Source organism: Falco cherrug, chromosome 1 (genome assembly GCF_023634085.1).
Source record: "Falco cherrug isolate bFalChe1 chromosome 1, bFalChe1.pri, whole genome shotgun sequence".
Taxonomy (NCBI): domain Eukaryota; kingdom Metazoa; phylum Chordata; class Aves; order Falconiformes; family Falconidae; genus Falco; species Falco cherrug.
This window is the reverse complement of record NC_073697.1, coordinates 44,518,840-44,541,483: the sequence shown is the minus strand read 5'-3', so window position 1 is coordinate 44,541,483 and position 22,644 is coordinate 44,518,840. Positions and strand designations below refer to the sequence as shown.

Below are 22,644 nucleotides of genomic sequence, written 5' to 3'. Positions count from 1 at the left end.
CTGCTTTCCCAACCTTGGCTTCCTCCCTGTCAGTATTTCCCTCCTTCACTTCTCATTTCTCCTCCCCTGACTACAGCAAGAGCATGAAAGTCAGGACAAGGTCTCACTAATCTTGTGCAGCCCAAAATAAAACCTTACGTATTAGGAGATGAGAAATGACTGCGTTACTGACATACTAAATAGTCCATGTTTCTTTTGCAACAAGTAGTGCCCGTTGAACGTGTTGCCTACAGTAGCTGTACCATGAAATGTAGGTTTCATTCTTTTTTCTCATAATACCTAATTAATGTCTTACCTGTTAATGATGCCACTGTTACCTTATCCAAACTAAAGAAATCACCAAAATATATGCCAAAAAAAAGTTCTTTGCTTAGCTCACTGCACTTGGTATATTATAGTCAGTCCTGTTAAAGGGACACTGTTGTCTTTAAACTTTAATTTCAAGCAAACATGCAGTCTCCTCAAATAAGACATGAAATGCTTTTGAAGTACTTTTCTTCAACACTGACCCTTGGTACATTATAGATAGGACCATAAAAAGGGGCAAATGAGTTTCGCTTCTCATAATAGTTGCTATTTTGGGGCAATTTGAGTTTTGGTATCAGGCCCTCATTGTGCCTGTGTGTGCATCTTTCACGGTCCTTGGGGGCTGTCTGCTTGGGGCAGACACTGGGGAAAGAGCATGGGACAAGCTTGGTGGGTACACTTGGCTGACAGTGTCTCTTTAACTATAGCATTTAAAATAAGCCATGTGTTTCCAGGCTTATCCCAAATGCTATCAATCCCCTCCACACAAGGGATGGCTGCTTAAAGTATACCTACGGTGCTTAGGCTATCAGGGGCATCATGAAAGTCAGAGGCTTGATTTTGCTTCTCTGGTTGCATGACTCACTTTAATGAGGATCCCATTAAGTGTGAACAGGAATGTTCAGATATGTAGGCCTTTCTGGTGGCAATTACTCTTTTTCACGCACTTTTTCCTGGAGTAGCAGGTTGCACCTTTCTCTGGCTGGTGGTGTCCTGGAGTTGCAACATAACTAATAGCTGCCCTTTGTGATGATGGCATGTTTAGTGATGAATTTTGTATTATATATATTGTTGATACGATCTAACACCCAGAGAAGGTCCAGATCAGCCTGAGAGTAGTTTTCACAGCAGCTTTGGCACAGCTAAAATACTTAGCTACGCCCTCGGCGCTCAGAGCTTGTAGCAGGAATTAAAAGGAATTTAAAAGGGAATTACAAGAGAATGACACTCCCTTTGCAGTAATATGATCACACAGAAAAAGTTGTGTCCTCCCCAGAAGATTTATTTTTAATGCGCTTGGTGAGACCTTTGAGTCCCATGACACCTATACCTTTGGTGAGACCTTCATTGGGTCCCATCTACAGCACCTTGTGTTCAGGTGGGAGCCAGCAGGTCGTCGTGTCCGTCCCCCCCCAGGTCCATCTCATAGCAGGCACTTACATCAAACACACCTTTGAGCTCAGCAGGAGGATATCAAGGCACGCTGCTCATGGTGAGGGAATCCCAGCACTGATGCACCACACTGCGGTGCAGTGGCAGGGTGGGAGCTCAGACCATGGGGCTGGCTTCGTTGGGATAACCTGTAAGTATGGCTGGTGCAAAAATATCTTTAACCAACTGTTCTGAGTGGAGAGCCCAAGGTCACTGGTCTCAAGTGCAGTGAATTATTTCTCACCATGGTTAGAGTCACTAGTAGGTGGGGGAGCAGGTGGATACAGAAGCACCACCTCGCAGATGGTGTTTGATGAAGCTTTTTCCGTTCTGGCCAAATTCTTCAGCCAGTTGTGCTTGTCCAGCCCCTGGAAATGAGAGATGGCCCAGAGTAACTGTGGGATTTAGCGTGTAGAGTGAAATAGCAAGGGAATAATTTTGACTACCCGCATTACCTAAGACCTTTTGCAGGGAACGACATGAGAGAAAGGCAGGTGCAAAGGTCTGGCTTTCCAAAAGCCTGTCATCAAGGCCTGGGAATTGAATTGTGGTTTATATCAGCATTAGGCAGATTACTAATATAAATGATCTATTAAAAAATAGCTCAGATCAAATTAACTATTAAAAAAATAGACTATTTCCAGAGAATTGTTGCTGAGCCTTTAGGTAGAGATGCATGAACAGGGTGAGGACATCTCTTATCCAGCACCTAGAGGGAATTTATCTTAACTTTTCTGAGTGAAAATGATACTGAAAGCAGCACTGCTCAGGATCTGGGAGTCTAGCCAAGGATGTGCGGGTAGCATGCAAAGCAGTACTTAAAAAAAGCCCTAAAGTTCAAACTCAGCATTTTGCAAGGCTAGTTGAGTATTTCTGATCTCAGGGTTTTCTTCTGGCTACATCTCCTGCAACATAATAAAATTTTATGTCTAGATTCAGCCCCCATCCAGATAAAATAATGGAGCTGTAATCTGTTTATAGCTCAAACTCTATATATCCCTACCAGGGACTTGCAGAGGGGCAGGAGAAACTGATGTGACCATGCTTTTTCTCTGTATTCAGTTAACCAGGCTGCTGCGCATCTCTGTATGACCTCCCTGAAGAGCTAAAGCAGCACCTTAGGGCAAGGGCTCACCTCTGCAAGGCAGGGGCAGGTCGCAGGATTTGTTCCTGATGATCGCTTTATGGCTGCACATTTGCTTCTGCTGCTTCTTGCAAGTCCACATCTCATCTCCTTTGCACTCAGGATTGAGCTGCGGGCACTGAGCAAGATTTCTCCAGGGGATGAGCTGACTGTTTCCTACGTGGATTTCCTCAACCTGAGTGAGGAGCGGCGGAAGCAGCTGAAGAAGCAGTATTACTTCGACTGCACCTGTGAACACTGCAAGAAACAGATCAAGGATGACCTGATGCTGGCAGTGAAGGCAGGGGAAAGCAAGGTATGGTTTGTCCTGCTGGGTCCAAACCCAGAGGCGGCTGCATCTCCTCCACCACGACAACTGTGTGTCTCTGTGACCATGGTTTGTCAGCCTGCAAACACTCAGTAAGAACAGATTCAGATTTTGGCTGAAGCCTGACTAGGACCAATGTGAAAAATAAGAACAGAACTGAACCTTGATTGAGCACACCACCAATTCAAGCCCACCATGCAAGGCCAATTTAATCCCCACTATGTAATGTAAGTGAAGTTTTTAATTACAAAAAGCCCACAAAAGTTGCCTTTAACTCTAACCTAAAAGTCCATCCTCAGGCAAAATGCTAAAATATTGGAAAATTAGATCTAGAGCTGAGAAAAATGCTGGCATTTAGATTGCGGGGTTTTTTTGGAGGAACTGAGAGGGAATCAAAGTTCTGAACAGCAGAAAGGAAAAGTTGTTGCAGGTGATTTGTGGTGACAGGACTAAGGAGCGCTGCTGAAGCTGTATGGTTTGTAAAGCGTGTACCATCCCACTGGCTCCAGGGATGAAGGAAGCCTGAATTTCCCATCCTTCCTTGCAAAGATCTGTCACAGGGCGTTTGTACCATCGCTTGGCATCTGTGCATGCTTGCTGTGGGCAGACTGGCTGTGAATAATTAACATATTTGACTGTTCATTTTTAAGTAGTCTGTGTTTTCCTTGGAGGTCTCACAAGTCATGAGTGGGAGGGTGTAAGGCTGTGTCTTGCTGTCAGCGGTAGGATGTGCTGCTTGGCCAACAGCTCCAGTTCATGAGCATGCTAGTAGCTCTAAGAGTTTCTTTTTGGTTCTTCTGCCCAATGGTATAATTGTTCATATTTTTTGTCCTCTGTGACAGCGTTAGCTTAGGGGATTTTTACTCCTGCAAGCTTTACAAAGTGTATAAGGGAAGGCAAAGCAAGGCAGGGCAATTTAATGTATTATCAAGGCATCGATCTACCTGTGTCAGGTTCTCCCCTAATGCAAAAGACCCTGCTATATAATCCCATTGCTAACTTATCAAGCTTCATTTTAAAGCTAATCCTGACTACTGAAACTCACCACTTCTGACACAAATCTGTCCCAGAGCTCAGTCCCCTGATGCAGAAGCATTTTTATCTGACTTTCTGTAGAAGTATTTTCAAACACCTCCTCCAGTGGACAGCATAAAAAAAATCTGAACTCTCATTCAACACTTGCTATCAAGCCTTGACTGAGCAGTGGATACACCATCCCCTTTCTGTGAGCATTAGAGGTGCTCTGCAGCACACAGTGGGAAGACATGTGCTTTTGGGTAAATGTCCTCCGTAATCCAAAGGGCTTTTATAGTAAAAGCCTGCAACTGTGCAAGGTGCATGATTTCAGCTATTAAAAATACACTCCATCCACAGACAATAAGTATCCAGACTGACCTCACCAGCAGAGCACGTGTGCTTGCTGCCAGCTGTATCGCATTTTCTGAATTCAGGCTCACTTGCCTGAGAGCAGTAACGTTCACAGCTGCGTGGAAAAAGCATTATGAATATATGCAAGATTGACAGTTTACATCCTCAACAGCTGCTCCGACCTCCAGTCCTTCACCCCTTCCAAATAGTAGCAAAGTTCCCATTGTTTATAATGGCAACAGACTTAGGGATTTAGTAAATGCAAGAGAGTATTTTTATTAGATAAAGCCACCGTGGAAATGCTGTTTAAAGTAACTGTTCTGATAGTCTTTACTCAGACAGCATAACAATGTGATTTGCAGTGATGTTAACGTGGCCTTTGAATGTACTCTTCACACTAGGACACCGTGTGTGCTGCTCAAACAGCTGCCAAAACCTGAGTAGCTATGATAGTTTCAGTCTAATAATATAGAATAATAAATCATTAGACATACTTATATATCCATAAATAGATGGGCATCATATGGCTCTGAAAAATTATTGGTTTTCCTTCCATAGTAAACTTTCAAGAGCTTTTCCCAACTAGTTGAATGTCACAGATTCCTCAAAAATCTGATTGACCAGATGTGGGAAAGACAGTGGGAGTGTCCTGTGGTCCTAACTCCGTATCTGTGTACTTCATGGCATTGGGTCTTCGCTTTTGATCCACAGCCAGAGGTCCTTCTTGGCTGCTGGGCACATGCCCGTGCTCTGGCTCTGTTGTATGTCTCCAGACCAGGCTCTTCCTGCAAGATCCTGGAGCCACGTGATCGTGGGCTGATTTTAGATTTCCCATTTACAAAAAGGAAGGTCATGATAGCTAGAGTCGTTTGAAAATGCAAATTTGAAAGGCTCAGAAAAGCTGAAGATGAATGATGGTGCTGGATATCATAATGTTATATTTCAGCATTAAATGAAGGAAGAGGAGGCAGCTAATTGTGAGCTGGTTAGTGTTTTGCCAGGCATGCCTACACGTGCATCACGGCTTCAAATACACAGTGAAATCCAAACTCCTTTGAGGTTTGTGGGAAAACCCATTTCACACTCTGGATGCGGCTGAAATCTGACGTCAACCCTCTTATGGTGGCTGGACTTAATAACAGCATTTCTTAGAGTGGGTAAAATCTAGTGATCTTTCCTATCCTTATTCCACCCATCTCTCATTCAAGAGCCTCATCTCTCTCAAGCAGCTGTGCTATGAGCACCTGACACACACCAACTGGTGGCTTTCACAGCCTCTTTGGCATCTTGTGAGACCTCCCAGTTGCAGAGTCGATTTTGTCCCATATCCAGAGAAGTGGGGGGAAGAGTCGAGGAACCCAGTTTTGCATGTCAGATGTACATAGCTGCTACCCTGATGAGCAACACTCCTGCTGAAGTCAGGAGGAGCTTCACTACTCCGCTTGATAGCAGGGCCATTTCAGGCCAGTCTCAGGCAGGTCTGAGAGGCACGCTGGTATGTACAGCCAGTGGTAGGAAGGTAGCAGGTGATGTGGGAAGCATCCTGCTGAGCTGATTTGGGTTCCTAGACTGTGGACCAAGCATCCCTTCAACCAGGGTATTTTGGCATGTAGTCAAGCAGTGCATTTTCCTCACTGGTTTTCCTCTTGTTGTCCCCAGCCCTCTGCAGAGACGGTGAAGGAGGTAATCCAGTTCTCCAAGGACACTCTGGAGAAGATCAGCAAGGCCCGCATGGAGGGACTTTACCATGAGGTGAGTCCCAGTACTTTTGCTGTCTTGCTGTATACGCACTGCCAGGGAAAACAGGTCTTGTCAGTCTCTATGTCAATGGTATAAGGATGAAACAAACCCCCACTGCTGTAACCTGAATGTCACCATGTGAGTTCTGCCCTCTTGGCAGATCAAATGGCAAAGTCTGACACTGGTTTCTGCCTCTGTAGAGCATGACACTGTCTAAGACAACATCCCAGACTGATTTCCTTCATAGTGATGATACAGGGACATTCAAGTGACTTCCACTGATTGGCACAGGTGTTGAACCAAGGGCTTCCTTGGCAAAAAACATGGGCAAGTGTAATGAGTCAGCTTGGCCAAGTAGCCTCAGGTAGTCCCAGGGAGAGGGGTGGCACAGTCAGGAGAGTTGCCACATCACACTGTGGGCTATGTTTGCCTGTGCTGATCTCCTCTTCACCTCCTGGCTCCTACATGTTGTTCATGTCGGGTGCTGAGGATGGGGGTGTGATGTGGGAGACCCACATCCCGCCTGGAGCAGACCATAAGGACAAAGGGTGAGAGAGCTCAAGCTACTTCTTCCTTTCTCCCTCTTTTGCTGACCCAGGAAATATTTGTTCTCTTCAGAGTGTAACAGCTTCAGGGAAACACTCCAGGTTGAGCAACAGCCTCTGGGTTTGAACTTACTTTGGGAAAGGCTGAAACCCCTCCGAGAAGAAATCGGGAGGTCAGGTCATGGCTAGGTGCAGATGTGACACAGCTGTGCAGGCAGGTATGAGGCAGACGTGGGACAGTACAGCTCCATGTCTCTAGCCCCAGGGGGTCGTTAAGAGCATTCGTTGCATCAGGTGCTTGTAGGAGGTTGGCTGGATGGCATTGCGGTATAAAAGCCCTGTAGTCACTTGGTATCTGAGAAAACTCAACCTCCTGGAGTCTTCCTTCTCCTGAACAGTAGACATCACTTTTTCCTCACCAGTTTTATGAAAGTAACCCTGGGAGAGAAAGCTTTGAGCACTAACCATTTACTAGGCTGATGTTTCCCAACAAGTCAAAGCATATCCTATCTTCCCCAACTTTCATGGAGGCTCACTTGGCTTCTAGGACTGGTACAGACCATGCAGCTCACAGGGTTTTGGTGTGGCAGCTTTGGGGCCAAAGGTGCCCTGACTTGCCCTTCCTCTCCCTGTTTCCTCCGGGCACAGGTTGTGAAGCTGTGCCGTGAGTGCCTGAAGAAACAGGAGCCTGTGCTGGGGGACACAAACATCTACCTCCTGAGGATCCTCAGCATTGCCTCTGAGGTGCTTTCCTACCTCCAGATGTTTGAGGAAGCAGCTGACTATGCCAAGAAGATGGTGGATGGCTACCTGTATGTCTGTGCTGTATTTTTGGCAGCTTTCTGTTATTATGCAACTTTAGGCAGTGTGTTTAAGAATAATATTCTTAGCGGTGCTGGCATTCAGCATTGGGACCTGATATATATCACCATTCAGACTGGGACCTGATTATATCACCAGCCAGAGGCACCCCTTCTTAAATGCACAAGAGCTCCCTAACACCTTGGTTTACTGAACTGTAACTGGCAAATGGTTAGGGTACATCATTCATTAGGCTTTTGGTTTTGTTTCAGAAGCATCTCAGGGCTGCCCTGGAAGCAAGGCACAGCCTGGGTGCAGGGCAGAGAGGCTGTGGCTGCAGGAAGTGGTCTGGTCCTCTGCACCCTGCAGGAAGGAGAAGTTGCAGAGAAAAGGCAAACTGTGTCAAATGGCTGTCGCTCAAGATATCCCTTCATTCTTGAATAACACATGGATTTTTGTATTGGCTGATTAGTGTACGCAAGTCTTGTGGTAAAAGCTCTGTGAGAACAAAGAAATTCAGGTTTAGTTCCCATAGATCCAGGGCAAACCTCACAGTAAAAATTATGTGCTTTATTACTACTGAGGTTTTACTACAGGACTGATGAGTATTAAGTAGAAAAAAAAAAAAAAAAGAAAAAAAAAAGGAAACCACAGAGCAGAGAGAAAAGCCCACTGCGTCACCCTTCTGCTGAGAGCACCTCATACCTATTACTTGTCTTTTTGGCCAGTTCTACCCCAAAAAGCCTGCGATATATATTTTTTTTTTTCAGCAGAGTGACTGTGACCTCCCTAGCTTGCAAGCCTGACAAACCACTTCATGTCCCAGCCTTGTCACCGAGCTAATCGAATGACACGGAGGAAATTGCTTCCCCTCCCCGTTTCTCGGTTTTTGAGGCCAGGGTGAGGACTGCAGTGATTTCCCTCCTTGCTTTGAGGTCTGCCAATTCAATAGGCCAAATAAACTCTTGAAGGCACGTTTTTGAGTAAGTCCAAGCAAGTTCTAGCTGCCTCAGCTTCTAAAGTTGGATGTAGAGGCCAGGTTTCATTTTTCCCACCTCAGGTACTGACCATAGGGGAGTGATCTGCCAGTCCCCTGAGGCAGGGATGCATCTCCAGGGGATGAGATGAACATTTCTGGAGTTTCTGGAACCACCTGTTTCTCTCCCCACTTTGAATGAGAAGCTGTTGCATTCTCAATTTAGGCATGGCATCAAGCGTCTGAAGTTAAGTTGGTGCTGTCTGGGCTGTAGGGTGAGATCTGGGTTTTGTTTGTGCCAAAATAATGTGGAATGACAGAGCTTGGCATTCTCCAGCCCAGGTGTGCAACTTTCTGTTTGCAAGTTGTTCATCCTCTTTCACAACAACTCATGTCCTCATATAACTCATGTCCTTGTGTAAGTCATGCCTGCCCCTCTCCAAGCAGACCTGCACATTTCGGTGGCACCGCATGCAATAGGCTTTTCACTTGAGTAAACAGTCTGCTCTTTGGAAAACATATTATGTCACTGACAAACATTTAGGAACCCAGATCTTTTCTGAACTAAAATTACTCAATGTTTTTCCAGGAAAATATACCATCCTAACAATGCACAGCTGGGCATGGCTGTGATGCGGGCAGGCGTGACTCACTGGCATGCTGGTCTCATTGAAGCCGGGCATGGCTTGATCTGTAAAGCCTATGCCATTCTCCTGATAACCCATGGACCTTCCCACCCAATTACCAAAGACCTAGAGGTAGGTGTCGTCTCCTGTGTTGTCTTTGCTGTCTGTCTGGGCAAAATTACATTCAAGCTGTAGAAACAACCCATCTGTAACAGCTGACAGGTGTAAGAAGCTGACTGCTTCTTACTAGTGTTGTGGTTTTCTCTATGTTACAGTCTCCTGGGAAATGCATGTCCCTTCCCATGGGAAATTTCATCACTGAAAAATAGCTTTTATCCTGCACCAGGATAGACAATAAAAATAGCCTTTGAGCCCCTGAATCTTCTTGGAAACTGCTGTGCCCAAGGACAGAGCCTGCCATTCTTCGAACAGCCTGATCTCATGCTTTTGGGTGGATGGTATTACCATTTGACTATGTCAAATTACATGAGGCGGACGTTCCCAGTTTACCAACTTATTTTCTTTATCGGTGTCCATTCTTCTTTACCACTCCCCAGTCCCTCTAAACCGCAATGTGTTTTTTCCTCACTTTTTTTGCTAACTTAGGGTCAAGAGTTGCAGATCCCAGGGAATTACATCTACTCAGATACAATGAACTATTTACAGTTGTGGCTGGGGGCCTATAATTTCTTTAGTCATTAATTCACTTGATGTGACCTGTTGGCTTTACAGCATTCTCCTTTGTTAGCCAAGACATTTACACAATACCAAATGAAATCTTTATTGATGTCTTAGTCCTCACTATAGCAGAGCTATAACCTTTATTAGCGCAATTTTATATCATCAGAAAAATGAGTACCTAGTACCTAGCAGAGGGCGAGACCCCAACACTTCCATTTCTGTGTTTTCCTTCCCACTTACTTTAGGAGGAAATTAATGGATATATGGCACATGCTTATCTCTGTGCTCCTGAACCAGGGTTGAATAAACACACAGACAGGTGTAAAAAGATTTTCTAAAATCCCTTCTGAGCCTCTGCTATAATGCAGCACTAGGAATGACTCTGCTTGTGGTGAATCCGGGGGTGCAGGGAGTGCAACTGTGATGTGGTTGAAGAGGAGCTGAGCATCCCTCTCCTGCTCCCTGCCTCCTCCCCCATGAGGTGACCCCCACCCTGGTGATGAGTCACACCAAGGGTCAGGCCCAGGCTGTGGGTGGGAAGCACACTCGCTCCGTGGCTCTGCACAGCATTACCTCTAGGTCCTGCATCAGGTTTGGGAGCACGAGGCTTCCCAGCAGCCTGCAGAAGAGCTGGGTTGTAGAGGAATTATAGAGGACTGTATGAAAAATTTATTTGTAAAAAGGTTGTGATGATTGTTAAAAACATAAGGTATGAAATGTTAAGAAAAAAAAGAAAAAAAAGGAGGGAATTGTAGAGGAATGAAGCTGGGTTAATTAACATTGATAACATACAGGTGTGGGCTGGCTTCAGGGGCAGTGGGTTGGCTGATGTAGACATGGTGCAGCTGTGCCTGGTTCTGTTACGTGGTTGGATGGAGGAGGTGCAGTGTGGTCTGACCTCTGGAGGAAGGAGATACAGCACAGACAGTAGAATCTGACCAACAGTAAAGCCTTTTGCAGCCTACTGGTTTGCTTGTGCTGCGGCACTGGGTGAAGGAAGGGCTGATGTGTTCTTCACCTTCACAGTACACAGGCAACCAGGTTTGAGGAAGTAACTGGATGTCTGTGTCCAGTCAGCTTTGGTCCTGCTGCTTGGACACCTAGAGCAAGGTGCATCAGTCATTACACAGCCTAGGGCATCCCTGAAGGACAGGCCCCATTTTCAGGCAGCACGTTATTCACTTGCTTCAAGATCCCCCTGCATCACAGGCTTTGTAACATGTTGTGTCCCTCAGGTCATGCGTGTCCAGACCGAGATGGAGCTGCGTATGTTCCAGCAGAATGAGTTCATGTATTACAAGATGAGGGAAGCTGCCCTCAAAAACCAAAAGATTCAAGTCATGCCTGAACCCAGCAATGAGACCTCACCAAGCCTCTTCCACAAGAAGGAATAAACCCAAAGCTTGACACAAATTCACGTGTCACTTGTGACACCTCCAAAAATTGGGAATGTGATAAAGGAATGCGATATATCCATAAGGATTGTTTCCAGTGGCACCAGTCTGACAGCATGGACCTGCTGGAGGAGACTCCTAAAATATCTTCAGAGGGCTCAAAGTAGAAGAGATCTTGGCAGAAATAACACCCTTTTTTTCCACTAGCATTAAAAATCAAAACAAAAAAAGCTGTTATAAAATTATTTACGTTTGTATTGAAAGCCTGTTTCTCTCTTTACAATCCTGAGGCTGAAGTCCTTGTTTAATTTTAATTGATTCTTTCCTAAGTGTTTTTTTTCCTATCAGGTCCTTCTGATGACGTAATTTCTTTCCAGTGATGCCCATGAGTGGTTGACTGAGGGATGGTAGAAGTGGGAAGCTGGTTACAGAAAGTGTCATGTATGCCTGTGGGCACTGAGTGCAAACAGAGTAAGACCCACAGATGGTGTTCTGTGTAAAGTGGTGTTTTTCTGATGAAAAACTGCTGAAAAATTATTCTGCAGCTGACATGGGTGCAACATCCAACTGTGGGCACTTTGCAAGCGAGACTAAGTGGAATTACTTCATCAGGATAAATTAATCAGGGTAAATTAGTCTCCTTAGTTAAAAATCAGAAAATGTCTGCAATGATGGCAGCAGATGGACATGAGTCTGTGCCAGAAACCAGTTGTGCTGATGTGATGCACTGGCTGTGTGGATTGCTCTAACTGAACAAGTGGTTTCCAGGGAGGGCAATCCACCTTTGCTCACCTTCAAGGTGAGCTGGGGCTCTGATGCCTTTCAGCGCCTGCCTTTCAGCTTAGACAGGTGCTTAATCAATTTTGCACCGAGCAAAAAAGGGGTAGTCCATGGATCAGCTGCCAGTGGACAGCCAACGGACCTAAGGAAAAGTCTAAAGGCAATGGTTGGATTTCTAGATAAAAAAACGTCTGCCCATCTGTCTTGATGTCAAACTGGTTTGCTCCAGACCTCCAGTGGCAGCCAAGAGATGAAAAGGGATGGTCTGTTCAAGAATCCTCCACCTGCTCCTCAGCAGAATAGCAAGAAAACAAAGCCAGGGCTTTTCCTCTTCGACATTTCTCAGTGATTTTGCTGGTGTTTCTCCAGATCTGAGTTCACTGGAGACCAACATCTGCTTTTTAGGTGCTGTTGGTCTAAGCCCTTCCATTTGTCCATGAGTTTCCCACCTGATGCCCAGCGTGACAATCCATATTAGTTCAGTTCTTAGTATGGGGACCTATGTCAACCTGTGATATGAAAACCTTCCCTGAGAAGAGGGGAGTCCTGGGAGAGATGCATGTGAGGTAAAATTTTCCCTTCAGGGGCCTGTCTTAGGGTTGCAGGAGGAGGTGGTGTTGTCCTAACACCCTGATCAGCTTTGAGAGGTTGTGGGAACATTATCCCAGCTAGGTGTATCCCACCAGCCCTATACCCATTTCTCAGTGATGATTCCCAGTCATTGTCCTAGCAAAAGGCTTGGAAAAGGCAGCTAAGAAGGAAGAGTTTCCTCTCCTGTGTGAATCAGAAAGCCACATCTCCATCCAGCCTGCTGTGCCAAGCAAGAGTGTAGGAGATGATTTCGGTGCTCCTTCTGTGTCTACACTGTGAACAACCAGTGCCTTTCTCCTGCCAGGAGAACCCCCCCTGTATTTCACCCTGGAAGAACTGTTCAATTCAATTTGTCGGGAGTGGTCTGGGGTGAAACACACTCTGGACACCTGAAGGCTGCCTGGGGCCCTCCTGCTGGTGGGAGAGGATGGCGAGATGGGGATGGGGTGGTCAGAGCCTGTAGGGCTGGATCCTGTTGAGGAGGTGTGAGGATGAAGGTGTTGGGACACCTGAACTGCCCCCATGCTGGTTGCTTCCCCAAAGCAGGTTTCTAGCCCGGATCACTGACATTTCCTTGAGCACACCTAAACCACCCCATCCTTTGTCCCTGCCAGTCACCTTGTTGTCACTTTGGCCATGTTTGCAAGAACAGAGAACAGAGCCCTTTCCCTGCCCAGTGCTCTTCCATTCACCCAGCCAGAGCAGCTGTGGGTGCACGACCCACTGGGACATCCCCAGCAGGATGCTGGCACCTGTCCCCAGGAAGGGGCTGGAACAGTGCTCGCCAGCATGGAGCACGTCTCAGAGGGTCACTCAACGGCTCTGAGCCTGTGCCCTAAGCCTGGCTCCAGCACAGCCTTGGATCAGCCTGTTGCCCAGTTTCTACCAGGGCTTCTGTGAGTTTTGGTGACTGGCGTCTCTTTATAGTAACAGTGAAGTGGTTGATGATAATGAAGAGGCCTTTAGTACAAATTTTACTTTAATGGACACATTTTACACAGTAAAATGATTAACATGCACAGGATTTCTAGATTCTTTTGCTGACTCTCTTGTAGGTGAGGTCTCCCATGCTCAGTGTCTGAAAAACAAATGGAGAGTGTTAGCTTTTCATGGTTTATAGCTCCAAACTCTCCTTGGAAAGGATCTGGTTTTGTAAAACAAAACAGGACTGGTCCCCAGTCTATCTCCTATAAACTGAATTATTAAAGCTTCATGAATACCCCAAAGCAGGTAAGGATAATCTGGCATCCCTCAACTCTGATCAGTTTGCTGCACCTCTCTTTTTTAAAAGTCCCAGGCCCAGACACATACCTATGCCTCTGGGTGGGTGAGAACATGCCCTCATTACAGGAAACTGATCAGAAATGCCTACTAGGGTCTTAAAGAGTACATTTTGTGTCGGACTGTAATGGAAAGCTGCCTTCAGTGACTGGCCAGTTTATCAACTTTGGCTGCAGTGCAAGCCTGTACTCATCTCCAGCACCTCCCTAAACTCCCCAGCATCTCTGAGGGCTTTCCAGGGCCAGATCCCTGAAGGCAGCTGTGTGCACCATCACCCTAACCGTTGCCCTTCTCTTCTACACTTACATTGGTGATGGTGTCTCCGTTGAGTTCGGTGACAGATTTCAGCCCTTTCAGGTTTGCGATCAGTTTATTACCCTCCATCTGAAAAGTAGCCTAGTAGGGAGGAGACAGACACATTCATGTTATTGCTGGAGACCATCTTACCCCCTGCATTTTGTCCCTCCCCTTCCGTACTGAGTTGTCACCACCCCCCTTGCAAGCTGTTTGGAGCAAGCTGCTCCCCTGGTGACTTTGGCTTTCCTGGGAGGAGGAGGAGAGAGTGTTGTGCTGGTGGTGACTACAACACAAGAAGGGTACGCATGTTTACTTTGGCCTTGATAGGAATGTGGGTTTGCCACCATACCTACCTCTTTCCCCTTCAAACTGAGACTCGCTCACGGCTGTCAGATGCCAGATCAGGGATCCTTGGCATCCCTTGGCATCACACAAATACATGATTTTTGGGGCAGAAGAAGGAATGCTCTTTACACTGCCAGTGCTGGTGCCTCCGTGCAGCTCTGATGTTCTATGGGGCAGCTCATTGTGCAGCACTCAGACCAAGAGGAGCTGCATGTCTCCAGGGAGAGGACTGCAGAGCCACCGGAGCTGGGCCAGGGCATGCCCTGTTGTCTCCTCTCCACCACCCACTCACGGCACATTGCTGCAGCAAGCTCCTTTGGGGAGCTGATTGAAAGCATGGGGCTGGGGGAGGTTCAGTCCATGTGGGAAACTGCTTAAGGATCTTTCAGAAAGTCATGGCTGGAAAGATCTCAGAGGGACAGGCACATCTGCTGAGGCTCTGCCCCGCAGGAGCTGCACATCTAAAAAGGCTACAGAGAGCACCAGCACCCCCAGGGCAGCTATCACTGGTCATTGAAATTACTCAGATAAATAAGCCAGCAAAAAACATTTCTGTTTATCTGCCTGTTCAGCTGTAAGATGTGTTCATTTGGCCTTGAGTTGCTAATTTACAGAGGGTAAAACTCTTCTAATAGCCATTTCCCCCTAGTTTATGCACAATGGGCTTCAGTGATGCTGCGAAGTCTGATACAGCCAGTACAGCTCTCAGAGCCTGATTCAGTGGGTAATTTCTTTGGTGATCATCCCTCCTGCTTTCAAAACTCCCTGCAATATCATCTTCTCCTGAGGTAAAGGTGAGAAGCAATATTTGCCAGTGGCACTGTCTTGACGTTTTAGGAACCATTGGAAACTAACATCAAGGAACAGGAGCTGACCCAATTTCAAGGGTGATAAATCCTCTCCTTGCCAAATCATCTCACCCAGTGTAAACAGAAGCAATGCAAAAGGCTAGCAGACAAGCTAACAGCTGCCAGGACTTAAAAAGACAGATTGGTTGGTTTATGATTAATTGGCTGACTTTCCTGCACTACCTTTTAAGTCAACAAAATGAACGTGGGAGTATGTTTTGTGTTGCAACATGACAGAAAGTCAAGCCCTTTTTCACCTCAAATCTTTCAGACCTTTTGTTCTCAGAAAAATTTACCAAAACATCTCTATCTCCCTTTTCCAAATGGGCTATTAAAACACTAGCTTCCAGTGTTTTCCAAACTGGCTATTAAAATAGCTTTAGAAATGCAAGGCTTCATCTCTAGAAGTGCTGGTTGGGAAGCTTGTTTTGTAAAAGCAAATAGGGGAGGTGGGAATTTCAGAGTCTTGGGCTCTGAGTTGCTCAGGAAGGTGGCTCAGAAATGGACCAACACTTTCAGAAATGTGTCCCTAAGAGACTTGCTGGGGGCCTGCAGGGAGCAGGGCAGCAGGTGTCACATCTGCAGACTTGGTTTCAGCGGTTAGTCCCTTACCATCATATTAAATCATGCATGCAAACTGTGAGAGGTAGAACCAGGCAATTACCCAGATCTTTTCCCTGTGTCAGCTTTAGCACCCATGGTCTGGTCATTCCCTTTGCTTAAGTGTGGAGGAGATGGCTAGAAAGGAAATTTGAAGTCCCTGACCCCTGCAGCCCCAGCAAAGGAAGAGCTGATCTCTCACCTTGACTTTCTCTCCCGTCAGCATCTCTACCTCGCACTCCTCCCCAATGGTGAACTCGTTGTGCAGCACTTTGGAGCCAGTGGTCACAGTAATCTTGAACTTTTTTCCATCCTGCACGATTTCTGAGATGCTCTTGATGTCCTTGCCCTTCTGGATCTGTTCATCGGGAAGCCCTGCCCAGGAACAAGAGGCGTTAGATGGACCTTGGAGACATTGGTGGGCAGATTGCTGCTGCTGAATGAACGTGGTGGCATTTGGTGACCCACGGCTGGGAAGATTTCTATTCCAGTGTGGAAGAACCCTGCAATGACGATGGTTCCCCAAGGGCCACATGGACCTGCATCTGCTGGGGATGAAGAATAACAAATGCTGTCATCCTGGGTTTTCTGTGGAACTAGACATCTCCCTTGTCTTGCTGACCTGGCTGGGAGCAGAACAGCTACCTCCCTAGCTAAGCAACAGATGGAAAGGAAAAATCCTGTTTTCCTTCCTTCACTGAGAGTCAAGCAGAGAAAATACAATAAATTGAGGCAGAATGAAGGAACCAAGTGTTTTTCTAATGAAATTTAGGTCCCTCAGAACCAGAAGACTAAAGTCTTCTCCCAAAGCCCAAAGCTGATCTGACAGGTAGAGTCTGCCCAGCACATAACTGTGCAGAAGTAGTGCAAAGCTTCCTGAATCCTTGCAGGAGCATGTTCCCTGGCACAGACACTGGTGGAAATCTAGCTAGCCACACTCATCATTAAGCATTTAAATAACCCAACTATTTTTCTGTTGAATGGTGGAATTCGGGTCTTTGCAGCATCGCCAAGCAGCAGCACAGTGGGCTGAGCAATGTCCTATTTGCCCTCAAATTTCACAGCCTGACGGAGCAGATCTGCAGTGGCCCTAAGCCACCAAGGTACCACTGGCTTGTCGTGTGTGTGCAGCACTTTGCCACCCTGGCCCATGTTTGCAGAGCCTGCTGGGACCATAAAATTTCACGCAGCATCTCTTGACCTCCAGCCCCCATCCAGAGAGAAGCTTTCTCTTCTATTTTGATATCACATCTCCACGTGCATACTGTTAAAAAAACCCAACAATTGCAAGATGACAGGCAGAAATAGGAAATCCAAGAGATACTGTCAATCTACATCATCAGTACATCAGCGCAGTTAAGACACCCAAACACCAGTGCAAAGCAGGACAGAGCACATGCAGGCACTTACCAAGGGCTTTCATAAAAGGCTCAAAGTTTTCATGGGACTGGAGTTCATACTTTCCAGTGAAGTTCATGATGGAAAGGCTCTCTGTGCTCCCAACACAAGAGAAGGTGCCTTGCTGGTAAGCAGAGCTTGGTTTTATAAGGTCCTTTTGCCTTAAAAGTTGGTCAGAGGTAAGATGATGTAATTCTTTTATGGCCATGTTCAAACATTAACATAAAACTGGGCAATGGTCAGTGATAAACTGTACATTTTACAGACCTTGATTTACAACGTGGGGGTAGGAAAAACCCCATGAACCCACTTTATAGAAGTAGCAACGTGGCATCCATAAACAAATGATTAAAAAAGGAAATGTGCAAAGAGATTAATTATCAGAAGAATGAGCCGACCCATCTGATCAGCCTGCAGTCCAGAAGCACACATCTGGGAGAGGAGAAAGCAGTAAAAGATTCTGGTGTCTCCTGGAGCTAACACCAGTGGGGTTTCTACTTACTGATGTGTGAATGCTGGGTCTTTAGCACTGGCATGAAGAGTAGTGGCTGCATGCTGGCAGGGACTAACCTGCTCACTCCTTCAGATGCCTCACAGTCCTCTGTGAAGGTGGGTTTGGGTGTGACAGAGATGTAGCAGTAGTGACAAGATCATCACTGCCCCCTAAGGAAAAAACACAAGTCAAAATCAAATCCTGGACTTGACCTGGCCCATCCTGAAGACTGCAGTTTAATTCAGACTCCATCACTATGGCCTTGCCTCCAAGAAACGGGATTCGTGTGGATAGATGGACTGGTGCCATTAGGGATCTCCCAAGGCTATTGCCAGGAGCCACCATTAAAACCCCCTTTCCTTTCCTTTCCCCAGAAGAGCCACAGTCACTCGTGTACCGAAGGAGCATTCTGTCCCTCGGAGCTGTGTTTCTCCCAAATGCCACCCCAGCCGTAGGGCCAGTGGCAGCCTCCGAGCTCAGCCCAACTCCCCCCTCCAAAACAGGACTCAGGGCTGGGCTCCTCTCCCGGTGCAGTCCCTTGGCTGTGCATCCCATGTTGCTGCACTGCGTCTGAACACCCACATCCTCTGGATCTGGACTCCCAGGCTCAGCTCCCATCTCATCCTCTGCCAGTGTGAACTCCTCCTCCTCCAGTCACCAGCTCAGGGATTTTTCCCCTTTTCACTCACATGCCTTCTCCTTTTTGCAGTTCTTCCATTCTGCCTTCCTATAGCATCTTTGGCCTTTTTAAAAGTGAAATCATGGATAAGCGTGAAAAAAACCTGCCTCCTTCCAGTCTGGAGATTGCTGTCTGAGCCCTCTGCAGCTGCCTGTCCAGCTGCTGCCAGCTCAGCTGGGGCTGCCACCCACCTGCAATGCAGTGGTGCAGTGACACTGCCTGCACTGCATCCAGCTTCACTTTCTGGTTAATTAGTATAGGCAGCATCTGCCTGGTGAGGCAGGAGAGAGAAAACCTCTGCTAGTGGTGTGAGCAGTGGGTGAGGTTGGCTGGGGGGTGCGTCTGTAGGGGACATCACCCCTCTGCACCACGGAGGGGCCAGGCAGGTTCAGAGCACTCATGGGGGCAGGGCGGGGGTTGGTTCAGCAATTTCTCCAAACAGCTTTTCAGCCTTTTTCCCTTTTATCCCCCGCTTCCCAGCAGGGATGTCACTTTAGGAACTGCATTTTGGTTTTTCCCCTGCCCTTGGGTGAATATCCCAGGGTCACGCAGGGCTGCATTACAACATGTCCCTTTTCAGTGTCTTCTTCATGGGGATGGTGGTGACTGACCTCTGGCTGGGTCCTGGCAGCAGCCAGAGCTGGCAGCTCCCTGCGTCCCACCAGGTCATGGCCTCTGGCCATGGGCCACCTGGAAGTACCTGTGTGTCTCCCATGCATTCGTGCCCTTGGACCTCTGGCGGCTCCTCCAGGCAATTCGGGTCCCCTCTCTTTGCATGATGGGAGATTCAGACTTGAAAGAACACCTGAATATTTCTCTATGTATATCTGACTCATTCCAGAGCCCAGAGCTTCTGATGCACTGTGGGGTGATCACCATGGGAAAGCCCCAGCTCTGCACAGCTCACCATCATCCACTAGAGCAGCCTGGAATTGTTTTTCATTCATTTTACAGTGAGATGCACTCCTAGAGCAGCCATGCCTGACCACATCGCACTGCCGGGGAGGATGCCCCGTTGTCACCCAGTTCCATGTGCAGGCTAGGGAGAAGGGGTAGCCCCTAAGTCATAGGGAGAGACCTGTCTCAGGTAACCTCAGCCACGTCCAGTGCAATGAATACCTCTGAGCTGATGTCTAGATAAATCGAAAAATCGGAGAAACACATCATGAGTAGTGTCCCAGGGCTGCCTACCCACCCCTGGCCTCTCCAAAACAAGCTTTCATGTCCAGGGCATTTGTAAATGTTTCATGTTATCCAAGATGAATTCAATTTTAGGTGCTTGAAGGAGTACCTTGTTTTCCTTGGCCTCCGAGGAAGCCTGACATCTCCATCACCACAGACTTCCCAGGCCCATCATCTCCCTGGGAGACCCATGCCAGCTTGAAGGGGGATACAGCCACCAAGCTAATGAGACCTGAGCCTAAAACAGGATTTGGAAAAGCCCACCAGGTTTTATCCCACAAACTTCTAAATGGTTAGCATGCCTAACCTGGGCAGCTAAACCACTTAGAAAACCACTAGAAATTGGGTGAGAACTCCCCCTGGGCAGGCCAGGCTCCTAAGGGCTGGATGTCACCCATCAAATATTAAAAAGGGAATATAATTGTTCAGGACTTCCTTGGTAATTGGGCAGAAATTGCTTGAGTAGCTGGCAGAAATGGACAATTCATGAGAGAATTCACCCCATTTGGGACCCAAGTTGTTCTCTGCAGGTATCCTCTCCTCTTCTACTTAGTGTGGATAGATATAACAGCTTTGGTGAGTTGGATAAACGTGGACAATGAATCATTGCTTGCAAGCTTGGAAATGCAACCAACTGGTTTTTTAATCAATGATCAAAAAGAAAACCTCTTTGTTTTGTCTGCAAGTCTCTGTTGGACTTGCGTTCTTTTATTTCCCCCAGCAAAGAAATACAGAAGTTCTTATAAAAAAAGAAGAAACTCTTACTGAATGAAATTTGGCCAAGGTAATTATTATCTAGCCAGGTCTGCTGAGCAAACGGCAGGTGAGATAAATTTAATCTCAATAGCAAAGTTCAGAATACTTGAACATCTCCCCACCAGAATAGAGGATCTTTTAAAACACAACATCACTTTAACTTTCCAGGGCCAAGAAAATGCACCTGATTTACATGAACACAAGACAGAGTCAGTTGACCATTTAATTAAAATTAAATCCATACCCTAAAACCTGGACCTGTTTTGCAGAGAGAGGAAAGGCATGCATCATTTTCAAAAACTACTGAGAAAGCTACCTCTTGAGGGAAGCCAGCAAGTACTTTAAGTAGCTTTGGAAATAAAGCGTAGGACATTAGAAGCTTGTCAGCAAAAAGGACACAAGTGTCTCATTTCTGCTTTTTGCACCTGAATCAAAGACACAGACATGCAAAACTTTTCAGCTTCCTCCTAGCCATGGAGGTATCCCAATGCTCTGTGTCCCAAGGTGATGAATCAGAGAAAAGCCGGTTGGGAGCGACCTCTGAAGGTCTCTGCTCAAAGCAAAAACATCACCACCACTGGATCAGCTCAGCCATAGCTTTGGCCAAATCTCAAAAACCACCTCCTCTGACTCTCTGGGTACCCATCCTGGGGCTGCACCACTCACCTCTTGAAGAAGAGGTGCTCAGCCCAAACCTCATGTTATAACATCCGTCATAATCAAGAATAGTTTGGCCCCATCATCTCTGTAGCTGCCTGTGGGGCAGTTGCAGGCTGTTCTCACCTTCCCTCAACCCCTCCCTGGGATTCCCAGTCCTGGCTCCCACTTCCACTCAGTGTCTGCCAGGGCACTGGGGAACCACCCTCCTATGTGCACTGCCTCATGGCAATTTGGATGTTATGGTGGGGAATGGGATTTTGAGTCTCAGGGCTCCTGAAACTAAAACTGTTATTGAAGTTCTGAACTAGGAAAATGACTTTACAGCTGGAGCACCGTGTGGGGAGAGGCATTTTGCTGTGAAGGTCTGGGAATGTCTGCATGCATTTTGCCTCTATCTCCTCTCTCGCTTTTCTTATCTATCCCACCAGTGATTCCCTAGACTCCGTGAAGCTGTGGTTTCACCTCAGTGCTTTGGGAAGCTGGGACTGGGCTGTACGCTAGGATTCTTTTAGCTCAAATGTGGAAGGCTACAAGCCGGGCTTTTGATGATTCAGTTATGGATTTCTCTAGTGCAAATCCAGCCATTTTTTTAAGACCTTGTTCACAACGTTGCTAATCAGAGATCCCCAGGTGGGCTTCCCTCTGCCTCAACCTGTGTTGCTTGGGTCACCCGTATTTCTGCTGTGTTTGTACTTGGGAACTTGGTCTGCTGTCCAGGCTTCACATCTTTGGTCTGATTATTTTTAACCTCCAGGAACAAAGTTTTTTTCAGCAGGCCACATGGCTGCATTGCTGCAGAAGGTTGGATGGGATGGGAAAAGATGATGCTGCTGCCATGAACTGTCTGTTCCTCTTGGTTTCCACCAAGTTTTCATTGTGCTGCATTACCAAGATAGAAATGAGATGAAATAAAGCACCTTTCCCAAAATTTTCTTTTTAAAATGGCCGTGGCAGTCTCCTGGAGGCTGGCTCCCTCCAAGCTGTAACTTCCAAGCTGTAGACATGCAAGCGCCAGTTCATATTGATTTAGATTAGATGTGCCATTATCAGAGCCTTGATAAAACTGTTGAAAACGGCGGCTTTACCAGAGCACTGCTGCTCAATAAAGGCTTTCATTAATGCCAAAATTCAGTGATGGGCAGCCCTCAGTCCTTGTTGTTGTATTACAAAGGTCCCAAAGGGAGCAAAGGCTCAGTATTGCTTCTCCAAGGGCAAGGCAGCGGTTGCACTGATAGTATGAGACCTATCGCTGACTTAGCTTTGATTGCCAACAATCACCTGGGGAGCAAAGCTTACAGAAGAGCTGGCCTTTGCTGTTGGGGGTCTTGCTTTATAGCAGGAATAAAGCTGCTGGCTGTGCCACTTGCCTTATCTCAAACATTGCAGTGCTGTTGCCTCTCTCCCGGCACATGGACCCCTGCTCATGTCCTCGGAGGACATGTATTGTCCTTGCAGTTTGGCCTTTGGTGGGATGAGGCTGCCCTCCATCCCACCACCCAGCTGATGGAGTCAGGGGACAAGGACTGAAAATGGTTCTCTGCTTATGGAGCTAGTTTGTGCTGGGGCAGGGAAAGAAAATGCTGGGAAAGAAATGGAGCTGTTAGCAGTTAACATTCTTGAGTGAGGAGGGTCTGGAAGAGTCCCCCAGAGTACAGCCAGTGAACATTTAACCAATGCAAATGTGCTTCATCCCA

At 46.9% G+C, this 22,644-nt stretch overlaps 2 protein-coding genes across 4 annotated transcripts in view; one reads left to right on the top strand and one right to left on the bottom strand.

Annotated features, from left to right (window-relative positions):
- SMYD1 (SET and MYND domain containing 1) overlaps window positions 1-11,323 on the top strand; it is a 44,048-nt gene extending 32,725 nt beyond the window's left edge. For all 3 annotated transcript variants that reach the window (XM_055727336.1, XM_005446376.2, XM_005446375.3), the window contains 5 exons: window positions 2,705-2,897; window positions 5,937-6,029; window positions 7,211-7,374; window positions 8,929-9,097; window positions 10,882-11,323. In XM_055727336.1, the coding sequence (XP_055583311.1) occupies window positions 2,705-2,897; window positions 5,937-6,029; window positions 7,211-7,374; window positions 8,929-9,097; window positions 10,882-11,040 (778 nt within the window). In that variant the 3' untranslated portion in view covers window positions 11,041-11,323. The remainder of the gene's footprint in view (window positions 1-2,704; window positions 2,898-5,936; window positions 6,030-7,210; window positions 7,375-8,928; window positions 9,098-10,881) is intronic.
- Window positions 11,324-13,372: 2,049 nt separating this feature from the next.
- Window positions 13,373-17,344, bottom strand: FABP1 (fatty acid binding protein 1). The gene is made up of 4 exons (XM_005446374.3): window positions 17,193-17,344; window positions 15,985-16,157; window positions 13,999-14,088; window positions 13,373-13,489 (listed from the first exon to the last, which is right to left on the bottom strand). Exons 1-4 carry the CDS (start codon window positions 17,257-17,259, stop codon window positions 13,439-13,441), a joined length of 381 nt encoding a protein of 126 aa, XP_005446431.1. The 5' UTR covers window positions 17,260-17,344; the 3' UTR covers window positions 13,373-13,438.
- Window positions 17,345-22,644: the final 5,300 nt, after the last annotated feature.